At 40.9% G+C, this 20,561-nt stretch overlaps 1 protein-coding gene across 11 annotated transcripts in view; it reads right to left on the reverse strand.

Moving 5' to 3' along the window:
* Window positions 1-19,962, reverse strand: part of DOCK9 (dedicator of cytokinesis 9) — a 113,861-nt gene extending 93,899 nt beyond the window's left edge. For 7 of the 11 annotated variants that reach the window (XM_074535650.1, XM_074535649.1, XM_074535660.1 and 4 more), the window contains exon 1: window positions 19,480-19,962. In XM_074535650.1, coding sequence (XP_074391751.1) covers window positions 19,480-19,908 — 429 coding nt within the window. In that variant the 5' untranslated portion in view covers window positions 19,909-19,962. Of the gene's footprint in view, window positions 1-1,383; window positions 2,042-19,479 lie in introns of those variants that run through there. The other 4 variants (XM_014267205.3, XM_005487274.4, XM_074535658.1 and 1 more) reach the window with 3 other exon arrangements.
* Between the last annotated feature and the right edge of the window lie 599 nt (window positions 19,963-20,561).

The raw sequence follows: 20,561 nt of genomic DNA on the forward strand, positions 1-20,561 counted from the left end.
AGAAGTATTTCTTCATTCACTCACCTAACTATATGCAGAATTCTAGGCTAGTAAGGGTGTTAGGTCTTAAATTCAATGGGTTACCAAAGTAATTGAAAGTACTCATTACACAGAATTTAACAAATTTCTAACAATATTCCGTATGAGGCTAACTGTGTTAAAAGGCTTCTAACACCCAGAGGAAGCCATTTTATTTGTAATATCAAACTATATTAAGCAAATGCAATGCTATCATGAAGGGTAATATACATACTATAAGTTATTGAAAGCATCTGAAGACAGCTCAGATTATTCTGTGTTCTTTCCTAGAAGCTTGTGTGTGTATCCATGAATAGAAATATACATGTGTGCATACATATACACATTCACACATATGTGCAACCACACACCTGTTTTTTCCCTTAAATTTCAGTTCAGCAAAATAAAAAGGACCTGAACAGCACAAAGGCAACAAAAGCTTTATGAAATTTCAAAAGACTTTCCATAGCTGCAGTTGCACAGCATGGTTATGCCAACAAGATAACAAGCTCAAAATCTGTCCAGCTATTTCAGTGCACCACGCCCCTCTCATCCCAACTACCGAGCCAGTGACAAAGCAATTAGAAAGTAAACTCAAACTGGTTTGAATTAAAATTAAAATCCTTAACTAGCCCAATTGTGAAGCAAGTTATGCACATTAGTTAGCTCTTGCAATTCCACCCCCTCAAGCCTAAATGTAATACACCTGACGCAGGAACACGTCACAAACCTGGGGGGTACCAAGACCACAGTCTCACTGTAAAGCCTGGTTTCTTTACATCAGGAAACACCTAGAAAGTCTTTCAGAGCAAAGCAGGTTCAGGAAACAGTTATTGCTACCTTTAACCATTTTTTTCCCTTCTAGAATGCTCCTGTATTCCTTTCAGGAAGGTAAACAGAAATAGAACAGTTAAACCATTTCAGAGAAAAAAAATGCACTCAAATCCCTAAGAAAAAAATAAACCTTAAATGCTGGGTTACTGTTTCCTCAACAATGCCTTCCTCAGTTTTTTCAAAAAACATAACCATCAGTTGTTCCTCAGTCCAAGTGCCAAATACATTCCAAGAGTATGTTTAGAAAGATCTAAGAGCACACAATCTTCTACAACAATTACAGAGTGGAAACTCTTCAGAGCTATCATATAAATCTAAATGATACAAGGAATATGAATCTTAAGCTTTAACATTACAGCTGCATGCACACATACATAACATGCCACATACATGCACTAACATCCTACAATATCAGGACAAGATACATATCCATGTCTGTGCATAGCAGATGTTAAACAAACATGTTATTCTAGTTTTAGTTTAGCTTTCAATTAGCAGATAAAATTATTAATGAAACAAGTTTTTATTTACCAGGAATGAATGAATCAATATTTCTGAATCTTCATCTGGCAAGCTGAATGCTGTGTATTCAAGGGCATTGTTTTCCCCTTGCTGTTTGCATATATAACCACAGTTTCTCTCAAAAACTGTACGAATGCCTTTAAACAGAATCACACTTGTCGTGCAACCCATTCCCAATCTGTTGAATTTTGCATTTCTAGCAGCCCTGATTGCATTTGCAGAATGTCTTCTTCCGTTGCTCGACTCGAGTAATTTTCCTGTGCTTTGCAGAAATATTTCTTTGTACAATCCTCATTATGTCCCACATTTAGTATGTTCCTCGACTAGAAACCATCAGCTACTGAAATGTAATCCTATTTGCTTAAGCCAAATACTGCCAAAAATCCAGCGGCTGAAGACAAAAAATCAGAGGGCGATGAAAAGCAGAGGATACCTCAGCTGTAGAAGACAGGAGGCTTTCAGCATGTGCTGCACTCCACGAGAGATGAAAAGGTATTCCAAGGGGTTATGGAAAGAGCTCCTGTATTCAGAGATCCTCAGAACATAATCAAAGATGAAAGGAAACTGCAAAGATACTGCTGCAGTTTCTGCTGCCAGCCACAAAGAATCCTCATCTGCTGCAAGAAAGCAGGCTCCCAGAATGCTTAGCACAGAGTTCGTACTGGCAAACACTTCTTTACTTGACCTACATGTGCTTTTTAATGTCTGAAACAAAAAGCTTCAATATAAAACACTGGAAATATGAGGGGGAAATACTAAATCACTGCTGCTATGCAAAGAAAACAGCATGCTATGTACACTTCTTTCAATCAAACCTGTACGTCAGAGCATGCTATTATCAGTTCAGGCAAACCACAAGGGAGCTGAAGACTGTCTTCACTTTTCCCTTTCTTTCTTACATGCAAAGTGATCTGTCAGTTCCCACCTGCCAAAAGCTGAATTTACCAGTCCTTGACTGCAAATAATCAGTTGCAATTGCAATAATTGCAATTTTCTTAATCACAAAAGAAAAGGAAAAACAAACATAAAAGGCTGTCTAGTTCAGATCAACATCCACCTCTAAAACAAAAATATACAATGAAATTTAAAATACATATATTTCTTGGTTTTATAGTGACTCACACCTGTACTGACTGAATTTATCACTACAGGGTATTAGTTCACAGACTGCAACACTACCTGTTGTACAAGCACATAAATATCTTTAACTGACATTGAGAAGAAATGTCAAATTTTTAAAAGCACTTTTAAAGGTAAACAATTTGCAAAAAATAACTGTTCCAATCCACATCACAAGAGTGCTGTGTCACCCTGTCAGAAAGTGATGAGTTTTATATTTCTGCTAAACTGAAAGCACTTATTTACTTACCAAATTGTAAAATTGGATGAAAAAGTGAACTTACAGCATCACAATTGTTGCAGTGGAGTTAAAACAAGCTAAATTAAAAGCAGGGAGGGAGGGAATAAACAGATTCAAGATGTCAGCTACAGATTTGTCCCCATGAAATTTTCTTCTCAAGGAAATATTTGCAAGCTATAATAATACTTCTCAATAAATATTTCAGACTTAATACCATTTTTCCCTAACATCTGCCTAGCTAATACATGTCAATATGCTTCTCATTACATTTCTAATCTAGATAAAACACAGTAACATGCAGACACATCAATAAAAAAACTCCAAAAACCCAACAATACTAGACAGTGATCCAAGTAGCTCCTGTCAGTCCCATATTCAGAAAGGCAGAAGTTAGACCATTTCTCATACTGAGAGAAATACCAATTGTTTTAAGGCAGTTCTGTTAATAATGAGCAGCTTTATCATAAGGGAGAACAAAGAAAGTCATGGTGAATAATTTGGCATAAATTCTACTATGAAGGACAGAGATACTTCATACATAACCATGAAGCTTGCACAGCAACGTCTCCCTACCTATCTTACCCTCTTTGAAAAGAAGAAGTAGGTCAGTGAGGAAATGCAGTGCTCCATTCACTAAGGCTGCATAACGACATCCTTACAAACATGCAAGGGAAAACAGCCATGGGAATTATCACCGAAGGCATTCCCCAAAAATACATTCAAGTTAACTGTTTCTAGTGCAGAAGCCCACTTTGTTCCCATCTGAAATGTAGGATTACAGAGACCTGACAAAGTTCAAGTTATACACACGGTATCAAAAGTTAAGAGATCATTAAAAGGAAGCACTGATTAAAGGGTTTTCTTTGCAATTTCAAAGACTTTATAATAGCAAATGCCTCTAGCAAAAAAAAAAAAAAAAAAAAAAAAAAGTAGCTAACATCTTAAGAGAGTATGAGAAAAACAGGTCAGTTAACAAGAAGTTATCATGCACAAGGCAGTTCTTCCACATGTCTAGAAAATTACCTTACTTGTAAAATACTAGCTAGGTTATGGAGAAACAGGAAGACAAAAAATTTTAATTTGAAAAGACAAACACCATAATCTAACTCAGGTTGGAAATGACCCTGGGAGGTGTAATAATTCAAAACCAATTAAGAGAAAATTCAATTCCAACTATATTTGGAATAAATTTAGCATCAGGTTTCTACAGTATTTTAGAAACAGCAACTGAAACTGACATGGATCAACACAATGGTAACACCACCATGAAAAGCATCCTCATCAGTCTACAACTTCCTCATGAGGAGAAGGGGAGGGGCAGGCACTGATCTCTTCTCTGAACAGTGGCAGGACTGAGGGAATGGCCTGGAGCTGTGTCAGGGGAGGTTTGGGTTGGATATTAGAAAAAGGTTCAGCCCCCAGAGGGTGTTTGGGCACTGGAACAGCTCCCCAGGGCAGTGCTCACAGCACCAGCCTGACAGAGCTCAAGAAGCTTTTGGACAATGCTCTTAGGCACATGGTGCGACTTGGGAATAGTCCAGGGCAGGGCCAGGAGTCAGACTCTATGGTCCTTGTGGGTCCCATACAACTCAGCTTAGATTCTGTGATTCCAAACAGAGCTTGAAAGGGAAATAATTATGGGGACATGTGGGGTAGGAAGAAACCAGAGGGAGTGGGAGAAACCTGAATAGTATACAATGCAAAGAAGTCTGCCAACAATCAGACTTTTTATTAATTTGGTGCAAAGTGGAAGTTTCCAGCTTCATTAAGGAGATTCTTTGAATTATAATCAGCAACCACACTGCACAAGCAGTGATCATCCAGGCAGCAATGTGACACAATGCAATATTATTCACTTCAGTTTCACATCTCAAAGTGAAATGGTGTCATGGCTTAGTAAAGGTATTCCCCAATTTAGTGTCCCCACTGAAACATTCCAAACCATTACCATTGAAACACTCCTCATTCATTGCCCCCTGCTCTTCCACAATGTGGGTGGCTGGAGAACTAGAGGCACAAAGATCACAGGCTGAGATAGGAACAATTTCCAGGAAACAGCAATTAAATAAGAAAACACAGTAACAGCAGCAATACTAATAATAGTGTACAAGAATGAGGTGAATGGTTCACACAATTGATCACCACACACCCCTGGTAACACCAGAACCACCATCACACTATCCCCACTGCAAGAGACCCCTTCCCCTGTCCCCAGAAAATGACATAAGGTGGTAGAGAGTAACCTCTGGGGAAAAGCCATGCCCCTCCTGGTTACTGCAAATATTAACCCTGTCCTGGCCAGAACCAAGACAAATGGGAGGCCAGAAAAATTCTTACAAAGGTCTGACAGCACTTTGCCCACTGAAGAGAGCTAAAAGGTAGCCCAAGGTAGGTAAAAGTCTTAATCCAATGGTAAAAATACCAAAGCAGAACAAATCAATATATGAACAAGCCTGGACTGTACATATGAGCACCAAACTACCCATTGCAAACTGCCTTTAGCTGAGCTTGGGTTATGGAAAGTCTTTTTCCACAAGGCAGGGAGTGGAGGAGAGGAATGTAAGGCTACAGGGAGGAGACAACACTAATGCCTGCCTTCTCCTGGTTTATGCAAAAGGGCATACACCAGAAAGCATGCAGTCTTACAAGCTATTTGTGTTAGTATAATTGCAAACATTGCACCCCTAAGCCAAACCCTCATTTATATGGGGAACAACAAGCTCCTCCCTACTGCAGACTATATTCAATCTGCACTGACTGCACCAGGAGGACAAAAAAATTATTTAGGTGTGTTAGCTCCAGGTTATTCAGAATCATGTATTTTTGAGAAATGTTCTTTTGGAAAAGTAATAAAGAAGTTCTAGTTTCCTTCCAAAAAACAAAATTGCTTTAAGGACCCAACCACTCCTCTGATTACAGTAAATTACTAATAATCACTTTGCATTTGGGAACTGGAGGATTTCAAATCAACATGTTAAGCAATTCTTTGCCAACCAAATGAGTTCCAAGAAAGCATAATGACACAGGTACAAATTAAATGTGTGTTAGCAATCAGTTCTAAACAATGTTTACATGTTTCCATTTGACAATGCTTAATGTATACAAAGGCTAAGGAATCAGCCTTGGTTGATGTAAAATCTTCAGCTCATTCTATAAAATTCTCAGTATCAAAATGAGAACTTAGAGACTCCTAGACAGAAATAGAACAGTTAAGAGGGTAGAGGTCAAAACAGGGAGACCTTCCAATTGAATGGGTTACTACAAAACATGTTTCTGTCTTCAGAAAAGCCTTGACTAAAGGAAAACACTTCATAGAGACACAGCCCCCTGTCTGCAAGAGAGCATACTTCAGGGAGGATTCAAGCACCTAAGTCCTAGCACAAGAGCCACAAGAACATCCTTAACCACTTGAAACATTAGCAGCAGGTACTTGTATTTTTACCTACAAAGTTGTCCATGACAATTTAAATGCCCAAATTGCATTAATGCCATCTTGACATGACTGAACATCTGGTTCCTCAGATCTTACACATCCTGGCTGAATTCCACTTTTCACAAAACATGACAGCATTTGTAGGTGGAGGAGCACCATCTCTCATCTGGCAGCTGCCTGTACATTGGCTCAGAACATTTGAGATGGGGCCCTAAAGCCTCCTCAGTCCAGAGGTGAAAACCAACATCACTTGACATTTTTGGAGTGCCTTAACAAGCCAATGACAGTATTTCAAAGGCAACACACTCCCTTCTGCCTGAAAAAGCTGTGCTGCAAAAAGACCTGAAGATCCAATAGCCCTGCAAGAGTAAAAAGAAGTGTATATCAAACACTTCATACTTAACAGGAGTGCTCATAGAGGACCAAAAGTTCAGATGTCAGTTCCTTTTGCAAATACTGTTTCTGCAATGACTGCTGCATGCAGATTTCATAGAAGAGTTTTACCAGGTAATTATCTTCAAGAAGTAAGGTTTCTTCAGAGAAAAGAAACTATGCTGAAAGTTTCTTTGTGGCCACAACAGGGAGTTTTATTTTGTCTTAAAATTCTTAAGCACTTGATTTGTCAAAACTAGTGCAGAGGATGTGTTTGAATTCAGATTATCCTTAGTTATCCTCATAGTTGCTCTCCAAAATGGTAAGGAGAATATGGAAAACTACAAGCTGGTCACATTCACTACAATCTCTAGGAAAATTATGATGCAAACCCTCCTGGAAGCCATTTCTTGACATATAGAGAGTAAGAGATGTATATCAGTTCCAAACAGACCACATGGATTTATTTAGAACAAATTATGCCTGACCAGCCTGTTTGTCTTCTGTGATGTGATGGTTGGCTCTGTGGACTAGGAGACAGCATTGGACACTGAATACTGTTAGTGAAAAAATGCTTTGGGCAGTCTCCCATAGCATCCTTGCAGCCCAATTAGCCAGATGTGGTCTGGATGAGTGCATATGGATGGATGAGGGGTTAAGAATGACATCCTGCTGAACAGGGAGTTGAACATGCTGAGCAGGCTCCTCTGGACAAGAAAAACATTGATATATTGGACTGAGTCTAATGGAGAGCCATCACAGTGTTTCACATATGAGAAAAATCTAAGGGATCTTGCATAGTTCAGCCTTAAGTGAAGGCTAAAAGGAAATCTTATTGCTGTTGCAAAACCTAATGGGAAGCTAGAGAGAAGAGCCAGATTGTTCTTGAAGATACAGTCACAGAACAAGAGGAAACAGAAAAAGAATATTCCATTTGCATAAAAGGATTTATTTACTTTCTCTTTAACCATGAAGCTACAGGCGTTAAAGTATTTCCATCTTTGCAGGTATTACAACCAGGTTGTCACAGTCTCTGAGCAACCTGTTCAGATCTGTTTTGAGCAGGGGATTGCACTAGGTGACTTCTAGATATCTGCATTTCAGGAAGTGCATTTCCATGATTCTGTGATGGTACACTGGAGAGCCACACACTAACCACTGAAACAGAAAGACAAAAGCTCCAAGAGAATTTCATCCTTCAGAAGAAAGCCAGTGTAGTTACTCCAGGAGTAGTCTCAAGAACAGTATGGTTAAATTCCCAGTAATTTTGACTGAGCATCTGAGCACTCAGCAAGACCCTAAAAAGAGATTTTCATCCAACAGAAACAAAAAGCTGCCATGACAATAGACATACTGAGTATAGCACCAGGCTGAAGACCAGAGGCAGTTTATCATTCATACAAGATGCCACGAATGTCAAAGATCAAAAGTAAAAGCAAATGCTCATGAAAATTGGAGGAAGATTTAGTCTGTCCTACCTGTACAAGGTATTTTTTGTGTCTACTATGCCTTTTATATTTTTAGAGAAGTGAGGAGGCATAAATGAAGCAATCTCAGAAATGCTATTTCAAATCTTACATACACATATGACTGGGATTATATAGGCACTGATGGAGAGATGCACACAGATTTATAGCCCTGCTAGCTACAAATTGCTAAATATCTTAGCTAATAGTTTTAAGCTTCATATTTGAGAGCTGCAGAAAGCTCAATCTTCTCACAGGTCCATTCTTACATGAGTAATACACTTTGATCCACAGATGAGCAATGGGATCTGCCAGTTCTGTGCCTTAAGTTCAAACTTAAATATTCCTTGAGGATAGACATACCAAGAACAACCCAAAGAACTTTGGGAAGTTGACCAAGCCGATCTAAACTGAATAAATGAGCATTTATTGCTAAGCATGAGACACAAAACACTAACCCCTTTTAACTCTGCAAGCCATAACACAGGATTTCTGATATTGAAATATGCTCAGTGGACTCCATCTAGTGGTCACGTAACTTTCAGCTTTCCGAACTTAAAATGATTATTCTGGGGTTTTAAGTAGTTGATACAATAACCATAACAGAATATTATTTCCATCAGAGAGCTACAAACCAAAACAGTAATTACAGGATATTATTTTATTATGAAACTATGATGAAAATAATGGTCAACAATACAGCAGACTAGGGAAAAAAAATTCATTTTTTTATCAAGCTTACTGTATTCAGGTAAGAGCAGCAGAAACTTCAGGCTCAGACATCCTTTTTTTACTTTTAGTTTGTCTAAGAAGGTCATTCAGGTTCAGGTCTTTCTCCTTTCCTTTGTTCTGAGCTCTGCCAGGAACAAGTTCCAACTTCCCCAACAGGAGATGAATTGCTGCCAAAATATTATGCTGGGTGTATTGTCCCTTGAACTTTATCAGCAAGACTGCATACAGCAGGATTAGTTGATTTTTCTTTCCTAATAGGAACCTCATATTTAATGTGAGGAAAAACTTATTGGATCATGTTGTATGCTCTGGCTGGGAAGAAATTAATATAACAACCACATTAAGCTATATACAATACCAGGCAAATAACTACAAAGTGATAACAAGCCTGGCAAGCAAGAATCCCAGGACAATTTCTGCAGGAAACTTGAATAGCATCCTTCAAATAATTATGATGTGTGTCATCTATTCATTAACCTGAATGCTCTTTTTAAACTCACTGACGTTTAAGGACCAACACAGATTTAAAATCCCTTTTGGACTAGCAAACAGTGAGAGCGTGGCCTCCTTGAACATCCCTTAAAGACAAACACACCACTATAATGTTCATGTAAACCACCTATGAGATCAGACAACATAACACTGCACATAGAAGTGCCAGTGCAAGTGGGTGCAGATATGCCTGGCAGAAAGACATCTGAAATGCCACTTGACAACATCACTGTACTGGGAAAAATGAGACATGGGCTAGGTGAGACCACGATCTATCTTATTTTCACAAGGCTTCACTTCTGTGTCATTCAGCTGCCTGGTAGTCCCTTACCAACATGGCTACAAACAAGCCCAGAAAGGCATGAAGTGAAGGGCAAGCAGATTCTCTGTCAGAATCAGCACCCTGGTGAAGGACAGGACTCCTTCTGAAACCAAGGATATAAAGACCATTATGCAACATTAAAGAACAGAGTGTGATTCACAAATAGTATTGTCAATGTGATCAAACTGGAAAATGGATGACAACCCTTCCAACACCTTAAAACTCAAGCCTCTTTTCTATATGTTGATACCCACAGCATTTCCATTTGACTTTTGATTTCTTAACAAACCTGTTAAAATGAGAACAAGAACTATCTCACTGTCATTCACCTCTCCATGGAAAACACCCAGCTCTTTCTGTGGAGCACCTGCCTTCTCATTCACATATGTTTCAGCACTCCTTCCAGCCCATGAAGGGCAGCTGTGTATTGGGTAACCAGTAAGGTAACAAGATCATGTATCTCCATCTCAAAACAAAAGCATCCAAAGGCAGTGGAGGCTCTGGATTTGCAGGCTGAAACCAAATTTTATGTCTATAAACTCAGTCACATTGAATTCCAGGCTCCTGAAATTAACTACTTTACTATTTGGGTATTGTAACAAGTAAAATGTATTACATCCTGCACTGATGTAACCCAATCTTTAAATGCTTTCTCTACTTCAAATTATGCAAGCTTTATCTATTCTGATTTCAATTCTCCCACTCTTTGTTGGGAGAATAATTTTATAGTAGTCAAAATATAAGCTCCTGTCTTATCTCTGAATTCAACAAGCAACTCCTCCCCACCCACAGAGTACCTGGAAATACTAAAAACAGTTCCATCTATGCCTCAAATTTCCAAACCCAGATCAGTGTCTGTCAATGTGCCATTTCTTCTTAAGTCAATAGCTCCACCTGAGTATCAAAAAACACACAGAAGTACACAAAGCAGCCGCTAAGGATTATTTATTTACACTGATGGGTCTATATTACAGGCTTCTCTGAACCCTAGCAGCTATGGATCAGCATTACTCCTTCTCAGGTTTGTTGTGACTACATTTATGTGTTCATTTCCCTTGTTTTTTTTTTCATTTTGGGTGGCTTGGCATTGTTTCTCTTGTTTTATTTGGGTTTGGGGAAAAGTTGTGTTTTAAAGCATATTTAGGTAGCTTAGCTAATTTTATGTGAGGTCACTTGATACTTCCACTGCATGAAAAAAATTATGTTTCTTAGCAGAATAAACTTCAGAAGGGACTATTTAATTTTTACTTGTAAGGACTAACACTGTTCATTCTTCCCTTAAAACTTTAAACAACTTTAGAAGAGTAAGGTATCATTTTGAAAAGCGACTACTTTTGTAGAGTTGGTGTCCTACATTTTTTATTTTTCAGTATTCTTTCCTAGAATTGTTACTAGAAGAAATTTTCCATGAGTACTATAAATACAGTTAGGAGAAAAAAAGCCAGTCTAAATCATGTTTCCTTGACTTGCTCGGAATTATAAGGTTGTCACTTTCTTTCTGAACTATCGTTACTGAGAATGTTGCACAAAACAAGGTCTGCTTTGCATTTAACCTTTCCACAGAAATACTGTGAATCTGATTTTTTAGGCAATGTGCAGCCTCAGCTGACTTATTTCTTCCTCCTCCCAGTCTCCAGATTGAAAAATGATCTAGAACTTTCATATTCTTTTTTGTTGTTGTTGTTTTGACACAGTTGCTGGCAGGGGTTGAATTACAAATGTTGTTCTAAAGGTACCTGGCATTCTTTTCATCAGCTACTGAGCTGAAGAAAAATTCTAGCTGGTTCTCTAGAGAAATGGACCTTTCTATTCAGAGAGGGCCCCAACCCAAAACTTGGCCTGGACCAAGAGGTTTAAAACAAGAATTGCAGAAAAAGCCTCCATTAACATTGCCACCAACAAGTACTCCAGTCTGAAAGAGCCTGCAGTCTGCTTGAGCCGCGGATGTACTGGAGAGAGCCCAGCAATGGCCATAAAGGTGAATAAGGAACTGGAGCACCCTCCCATGAGGACAGAGAGCTGGCACTGTTCAGCCTGGAGAAGGCTCAGGGGATCCCATCATGTGTATAAACACCTGCAGGGAGGGTGCAAAGAGGACAGAGCCAGGCTCTGCTCAGGGATGCCCAGTGACAGGGCTGGAGGCAACGGGCACAACCTGAAACACAAGAGCTGCCTCTCAACATCAGGGAACACTTTTTCACTGTGAAGGTGACCAAGCACTGGCACAGGTTGCCCAGAGAGGTTGTGGAGTCTCCATCCTTGGAGATACTCAAAAGCTCCCTGGACACAGCCTTGGCAACTGGCTCTAAGTGATGCTGCTTGAGGCAGAGAGTTGGACCAATTGACCTCCAAAGGTCCCTTCCAGGCTCAGGCACTCTGGGACTGTGTGACAGAACCATGGCACTCCTTTGCATCCCATCCCTTGGAGAGATCTTACCTGCTGCCTTTTTTTTTTTTTTTAAATTCTGGATATTCACTACTAAGCCTAAGGTAACACTGCCTAGTCGCAGAATGGAATGGTTAGTTTCACCAGCCTGAGGTGCCAGATCAAGACTTTTTAACAAAGGCTTTTGGTTTCTTCTTCCTCATTTTTCCCCTCATCTGAACTGCCAGGAATCCCTGGACCCAGCAGGAGAATGCAGAAGACAGTGCCTGGATTCCCAATTCCTCCTCTTACACCTGATTCATTGGGCACAGATGGGGAGGTGACAAACTGCTGTAACAGATGCAGCCATCCATCCTTACACTAACAGGGAATCCCATCCCTCACTCTTTGCAGCCAGATTAAGACTTTTTATTTTCTTAATGTATCTGCAGCAAAGCTGCTATTTCTCCCAAATGGTCATAATGGGAGTGTAACTAGAAGACAACACCAGCAACAGATGGTGAATTTCTCTGACCAAACCTTTTTGGTCCTCAAGAGCTTTCTTCATAAAAGCCCACTCAGTGTTTCTGATCAGCTTTCTGGAGACCTTTAGATAACCTAGCACATTTTTTCCTAAAGCAGAGTCAATTCCACGAATGGAATTCTAGCCCTTGCTTAATACAAGAAATCTAGTCCTTAATGTTAAAAGGGTTAGGTTTCAATGTGTGTTAATTTATTGCAGTTTTAGTGCCAGAAGAAATCTCTATTTTGAGATAATACGTGTTTACTTTCATTCTCACAAAAAGAACTTTACTTACAATAAAATAAAATTTAAAAAAAACCAAACCTGTACCTTTCTCAAGATGCAATAGCTACCACTATCTCATAGATTATTAAATTTAAGAGATCAAAGACATCAGTGCCTCTGGACTAAGACAGAATGCAAGCCACCTTTCACAAATCAATCAATCTATCCATCTATCTTCTAAATTAAGGTCTTGAATAAGCTACCTGACCATAATTATTGGACTATCTTCTTGCCTTTAGAAATAAGTTATTTCAAAAATACTTCAATGAGAAAAGTGTTGTGTCATTCATGGACTACTCCTGCAACTTTTCTGCCTTGCGTAATTAATCCTCTCCATGGACACAGACAATCTAAGGAGGGGCAAGGGAAAATGGATTTGTCTTTACTCTTGCAAAATGATGCCCAATGCCCAATGAAGCACTTGAGACTGTTCAAGTTCAAAAGAAAAATAAACAGTAGCTAAGGAAATAAGTTTTACATTTATATTATTTTAATACATATTATTTTCTATAGTCATTGCATTATTATGTTCTTCAGCCACCATCAGAAACTTCAGGTCTAAATGAAAGCTCCCTGAACACCAGCACAGAAGATGTTACTGCACCTTTTATCTCCATAAAGAACCAGTGGCATCAAACCACCTCTAACAATTACAAAAATTCTTAAATAAAAGCAATATAGGCTATACATTTCTCAGAAGGCCAGAATCAAGCTGCTTGCTATCTTGAAAACTGAACTTCCCTTGTTTGCTTCAATAACTTATTAATAACTTCTCATTATTTTTAGAGCAGACTAACATGAATTTGTCAGAATCTCCAAGTTACCTCAAAAATACAAATATCTGGCAAAATTGACAAGTTCACAAAAGGTTCATCTTGCATACACATTCATATCTCTGACGGTCATCTAATCTCAGGTACACACTATTCACAAGAGAGCCCAGTGACACACAGGCTTAAAAATTACTTGAGCATTCATATCTACGCAACAGAAAAGACAGCTTACACTAGTTTTCAAGAGGAGTGGTTACAGACCTTTTTGAAGCACTTGCACTGAAGCATAATGTAGCACAACTAATGGCTTTAAGTCAGATAAATGCTTTTAAGTTAGTTGCACAAGGTCTTAAAAAATAATAATCACAGAGTTGTGAAAGTCCCAGGTTTAAATGTAGGTGTGATGAGTTCTACTTCCATTGAGATAGAAACATCCTCATTGAGGATTAAAGGGCATGAGTAGGAGGAAGAGAGGAAAGATAAGGTATGCTGTGGTATCCCATATTGAGTAAGATGGAAAACCCAAACCAGCATCAGGTACATCTGACATTTGCTGTATTAGGAAAAACTACTTATAAAAAGCACTTCTTCTTCTATCTTAAACATAATTATCCTTGTCTAGAAGGAAAGAAAAAATTCCAGAAAATAATAAAGAAAGAAAATGCACCTTTCAAGAATGATCTAATGTTGCTGAAAGTCTAAAGGTCTACCTGTTCACACAGAAACTCAGCTGTCCTGTATTTTGTCTCTCAAACTGCCTTTCTGAGGAAGAACTTTAAAATTCAAATAAGTTTAATGGTATTTCTTAATAGAAACTTTAGTATTGTAGTCCAGCCTCTGAATCTTTACAACCATAGAAATGTCTATCACATCCAGTGAGTCCTCTTTGCAGTATCAGACTTTCCAGAAGTAAGTGTTGTGACTACTGTCTCGTACCAAATCAAAAAGGTTTATATATTACACTTTGCAGAAATAAAATTAGCGCCTTTATTAAAAATATCTTATTCTCTGAGTATTTTTATTTCCTTTACAAAAGGTAAGCAGCACATACCATAAACTAAAATAACTTCTTAGGGTCAAGGACTAAGCTTTTTCCCCCAGGTAAAGAAAGTTCGGCAGTTCAGAGTGACTGAATTAGCATCACCATTTTTAGCACGTTCCTACAAGATGAAATACATTATGGTGATGTTCATTGCCAGCAACAATTTTTCCTTTAAAATCTTGAGTGTCAGTTCACATCTCCCTGCTTTTATTCATCCATTTATAACAATTTGCTGCTTCCAAATTCCTTATGTATACAATTTCGCATTCCATGTACAGAAAGCTCAAGCTTCATCCTTCTTTCCAGCTTTTCTGTATCCATCAGCTCTAAAACACCCCAGTCTTTCCTCATCCCTTTAGCATTACATACCACTTTTAAATTCCTACTTGGCTAAAGGAAGCCATCAACCCTCTTTTGTAGACACACTATGACTGAAATCTGGCACTTAATGAGGATCCAAATACTCTGTTCATCACATACAGAGAAGCTGCTGTGGAGAGAAGCACTCTGTGCACACAGCATATGAAATGATACAGGAATCGGGAAGGAAAATGCCAACCCCAAAATAAATACTACATAATCCTCCCAGTATTTTTTGGGAAACATTGTATTAAAAACTTGGCAATAACACAGCATAGAGTGCACCTCACCATCCTTTCTTATGGAGTTGAGATTCACAGGAAGCAGAGATCAGGATTGGAAGGACCAAGTTGACATAAGTCTTCTTACAAAGAAAAGAAAGAATACCAATGAATTTGAGATCAAAGGCTCAGTAGGAGATCCAAGCATTGCCTTTGTGATATACTGATTTTCCACCACGTCTGGAAAGCTGAATTTCTGAAAGAGTTTTAGAACTCAAGAGCTCCATCAGGTATCTGAACTTAATAAGTGAAGCCCAAGATTGTCTTAAGATACAGTTCTAGCCTTTCAATAATAAAATCTATTTTACATATCCAAATCAAAAAGAAGAAATGTATAGAGCAATTTGGGAATCTCTCAGATTTCATCCTATTTCCCATATCGCAAATTTCTTCTGTATAATATTAATTTTTACATGGGGAAAACAACTTTTGCTGCATTATTTGGCATATTTCATCATTTTCATTATCTGCACATTCAACAAAGGCATTTACAGCTAGGCTAAAGCAGATCAAATTTCACAGGCCAAACATTATCTTAATTGCTTATTATCCTTAAATGTCAGCTCTAATATAGGTATATTATTATAAATAACCCTAATGTAGAGTAATTTTGTCACTGAGATGAGTTATCATTAACATACTACTGAACAAGACACTGATCTGTATGCAACATGCTTTGAGTAACTCATCATCACTTAAAGACATCACTTTCAATTATGCATAATACTAAAACTGCATTGAAAACTGCTCTTGGCAAGATTGCTGGTTTAAGAGACACACTTGTCATTCCCATAATCTTCCCTCTCAGACATAAATGTATTTGGGTGGCCAGAGGCATCAAATTAAGTCACATGACAAGTCTGAAGTCAAAACAACATCAACAATGCACAAGAGGATATTCAGCAAGGATGCTACTGTCAAGCCGAAAATATAAAAACTGAATCCAAATAATCAAGAAATGCATTATGGGCCTTAGAACACGGTGAAAAGCTGATTGCCAAATAACAAGATTTCCTTTCAGCCAACCAAACTGTACTTGTTGGTTCAGCAAACTATATCCAACAGAGAGAATGTATGAGATGTCAAATGCTGACAAGACAGCTTGCTTCATTCTGTGATGAAAACTAGCTTGGCAAACCACATCTGCTTCATGTTTTTGTACTACACAGTCAAGTTATTTAGTCTGTCAACTGGCCGAAAGTCTCTGACTTTCAGATCCAATGAAGAGCTATCTGAAAATTTAAGATATACCACACTATCCTGCTGACATGTGGTTTTCAGTTCTTTTTCATCAATATAATCTCAAGGACATTAATAAAATGGAAAAAAATAAGCATATTTTAGTAATGTGATCTAATAAACCTCATTAAATATGGGCAAAGCTTTTCTTTTCCCTTTTTAATCTAGCCACACATTGTTGATTGTAAAAATGGATGGAACTGTTAAACAGTAGCCACAATAGCAACTTACAGAATCTACTCAAGCTCAGAGAGATTCGTAGTTCCCATTTATCTGCTAGTGCAAGTAATGACTGCATGTTTTGCATCACTGCTCAGTACATTCTGCTGCAGGGATGTACAGTCCAAAGCAATAGCTGGTTGTAAAGATCTGGACAGACCATCCACCATGAACTGCTAGTTGGAATTAATTCCTTCCTACCTCCACATTCTACACAGCACCACTAGTCAATGGCCAACAGCAGTGTTTCAGTACTGGAAATCCTCAGCATTTGCTCATGGGCAAGTGATGACAGTAAGATCCCTTTAGTAACCAGTGCTGAACTATGTTTTAAGCAAGACAATTTGTTGACGACTCAGTTGAAAAAATCCTGGGAAAGTGCTACATCAAAGAGCTGTGAGAGGCAGCTTGGGAAGGAAAGTGGGTCTCCTTTACTTTAAAGTCCCACATCTGAACAGAGCATTCCACAACTACTCTAACACTGGTAAGATTCGTATTTTCACCAGGTCAGCCTAAGAGATTGTTCAGATAACAAAGCCCAGAACCTCCAACAGATAAGAAACAGGTTAACCTGTCAAACTTAGAGATGCAAATATTTTTTTAAGTCTTCTATAGCAGACTATAAAACAATACTATCCCACCGAAATTTCTCCTTTAAAAAAAGTACTATCTCATTCCAAACATCAATGTTCAACAAAAAGAGTTACAGTATATTAACAGGAGGAAGAAAATGCAAATGTAAACTTGCAATTACTAGCCTTTTATTTCATTATTTAAACAGTGTGTGCAGAAGAACATTGGAGTTCAGTGATAAAAAGAACAGCACTGATAGTAAAAGAGACACAGCAGCCTGGGTAAAACACAGCTGAAACAAGAAGGTGAACTTCAGCACAAGACTGTAAGCGAGGGACATGGGGATTCAGCTTCATGCATCAAGCTAAATAAAAGGATCAAAAACCTGACATGAATGTTAAGTCACCACGAATGGCAAGTCACCCCTTCTGCTCTCTAAAATGCTGATGAAGACCTTATCCAGGATAAGCTAAAGACAGTACATCACTCCACACCATCAATTCTTTAATCTCCATAAAATTCTGCAGAACATGCTGCTGTGACAGCATAAAAACACCTGGGATATTAGTGCCTATCACCCTATTACGTACTTAATAATTTAATTAATCCAGGTTCACCATTATTATCATGAACCTGAATTAATTAAAGATGCACATAAATATTTTCCAACTCACTGACACTAGTCATGAGTGACCAAAGGAAAAACCTTCTAAAGGCAGAGGAGGTAATGGCAGGTTTGCAGACTACTGCAAAAAAAAAACATTTATGTCATGAAAATACCTAAATCTCCTTTGTGCTCCCCCAAAACTAAAAGTATTTTAAAATACATATACTCTTTTTCTACAGATCCCTGTAAGTACTTGGTTCCTGAAGAAGTGTTAACATATTTGGATGTTCACCCCATGTAGATGTGCTAGTACCTTGTGGAAAGCTGTCAGTATCCAGGAAGACTCTGAACCCTGCATGTTTTATAAATTCTGTGATGCACGGATGAGTAAAGGGCAATTTAGTTTTAGAGCCACTGTCTTTTTAAAAAAAGGTATTTGTCTTTCAATCACAGCTACAGCATTTGTTACTCTCAAAACACACACTTATGACAAGACACTGTCCCAACAGGAGGTTGGGACAAGACAAGATCATACTTAGCAAGCGCAAAGAACAAAGGACAGATCAGCTTCCAGTATCAGGAATGCCAGCACCAAAACTTCTTCACTTACGCAGAGTTAAATGCTTACTGAAACATTCCCCTTGGAGATAACAAAACCGCAAAGAAAACAAATGCATACCATGAATAACAGTCCCAGGAGAGAAACCCTGGAAAGTCTTACTGAGGCTATTTAAGATGTCATCACCTGCTGCCTCAGTACAGCATCGAACAGAATTAAATTCTGAGGGTTGGAAAGGGCTCCTGGAGATCATCTAGTCCAAAGCCCCTGCCAAGGCAGGTCACCTGCAGGAGGTGACACAGCAACACATCCAAGTGGGTTTCAAATGTCTCCAGAGAGGGAAACTCCATGAGCTCCCTGGGAAGCCTGTTCCAGTGGTCTGCCATCCTCAATGGAAAGAACCTCTCCCTCATCTTGAGGTGGAAATTCTCGTGTTTATGGCCATTGCTCCTTGTCCTTTTACTGGGCACCACTGAAAACACTTTGGCACCATCCTCTTGACACCTGCCTTTGAGATATTTATATGCACAGCGATGCCCTCTCAGCCTTCTCTAAACTAAAACACCTGGTTTAGACAACTATTTACACAAATTTACTTTCAGCAGTTTCAATTAAATGAACGCGCCCAACTGTGCACTGGAGAGAGCAGCAACCATGTGCGAGCAGGGTACAGGACAGCGGAATAAACAACACACCAAAACATTCCTGCTGCACTTGCCAGCGCTCATCTTCCATTCTGCACGACACAACGAAAAGCTGCATCTTACTTGTAAAGAGAGCAGGGAGATGAAAGATAACTTTCGCGCCGCAATTTCGACACACGCGAAAGCGGCCGTGTCCCGTCAGGCCGGGCTTCAGCCGCCCGCTCCACAGGTGAAGTTTGCGGGGAGCGGCGGGAGCGCCCGGCCGTGTCCGCCGGGAGCCGCATCCCCCGCGGCCGGCAGCGCCCGCCCCGCACCTCGGCCCGCCGCAGAGGGATCAGAGCCCGCCCGCCGCCGTGACAGCCCGCCGGGGATCAAAGGGCCCGTCCGCTCCCGGGGGCCGCCGCCGCAGCCCCGCCAGGCCCGGCCCGGAGCCCCGCCCGGGCCGCCGCCGCACTCACCAGGAGGACGGAGCCGCGCACCACCTCGGAGACGCTCTGCCGCAGCTCGGCCGCCGTGCCGGGCTTGCTCAGCGCCCGCGTGAACTTCCGAGTCTCGGGAGCCACGAGTGCCATGGCTGCTGCCTCCGCGCTCCCTCCCTCCCTCCCTCGGCGCGGGGTCGCAGCAGCCCTCCCGGCGCGGCCGCCGGACGGACGGACAGCCGGACAGCCGGGGCTGGCCGTCGGGGGGCGGGCAGGGCAGGCAGGGAGCGCAGCCCCGCCGCCGCCGGGAGCCGCGGGCAGCCCCTCCCTCCCCGCTTCCCTCCCTGCCCCGATTGGCGCGGCCGCCAGCGGGGCGGGGGGCGGGGCCTCGCCGTGCCCACCTGTTCCCGCAGCGCCCTTCTGATTGGCCGCCGGGTTACCTGCCCGGCTGCGGCTCCGCGCCCCCATTGGCCCGGCGAGGAGCCGGGGCTGCGGAGGGGCGGGGCCAGGCTGAGCCGGAAGTTGCCGCCTGCGAGCGGCCCCGCCCCGGCGGGAGAGGCGGCGGCGGCTGCTGTGTGGCGGTGCCTCGGCCGGGGCTGCTGCCCGCGCTGCTGCCGCCGCTGCTGCTGGTTGTACCTGCCCGGGGGAGCGAGGCGTCCTGCCCGCTACTCAGCCCTGGTGCAGTGCTGTGTCCAGTACGGTGCCGGGGAGTCCTGGAGCGGGTCCAGCAGCGGGGAACAAAGATGAGAGCGACTGGAGCATCTCTCGTGTGAGAACAGGCTGAGGGAGCTGGGCCTGCTGAGCCGCGAGAAGAGATGTCTGAGACAATGTTTATCAGTGTCGAAGGGAGCGTGCCAAAGGATGGAGCCAGGCTCTGCTCGGTGATGCTGAGCAGCAGGACAAGAGGCAGCGGGCAGAGACTGATGCATAGGAAATTCCGCTTGAATATAAGGAAGAACTTCTTTACTGTGCAAATGACTGAGCACTGGAAAAGGTTGCCCTGAGAGACTAAAGATTCTCCGATTCTCCTTCACAGGAGATTCAAGAACCTCCTGGACACGGCCCTGTGCTTGGGATGACCCTGCTTGAGCAGGGAGGTTGGGCCAGACTCACTGTGTTCC

The sequence above is a fragment of the Zonotrichia albicollis genome, chromosome 2 (genome assembly GCF_047830755.1).
Source record: "Zonotrichia albicollis isolate bZonAlb1 chromosome 2, bZonAlb1.hap1, whole genome shotgun sequence".
Taxonomy (NCBI): Eukaryota; Metazoa; Chordata; class Aves; order Passeriformes; family Passerellidae; genus Zonotrichia; species Zonotrichia albicollis.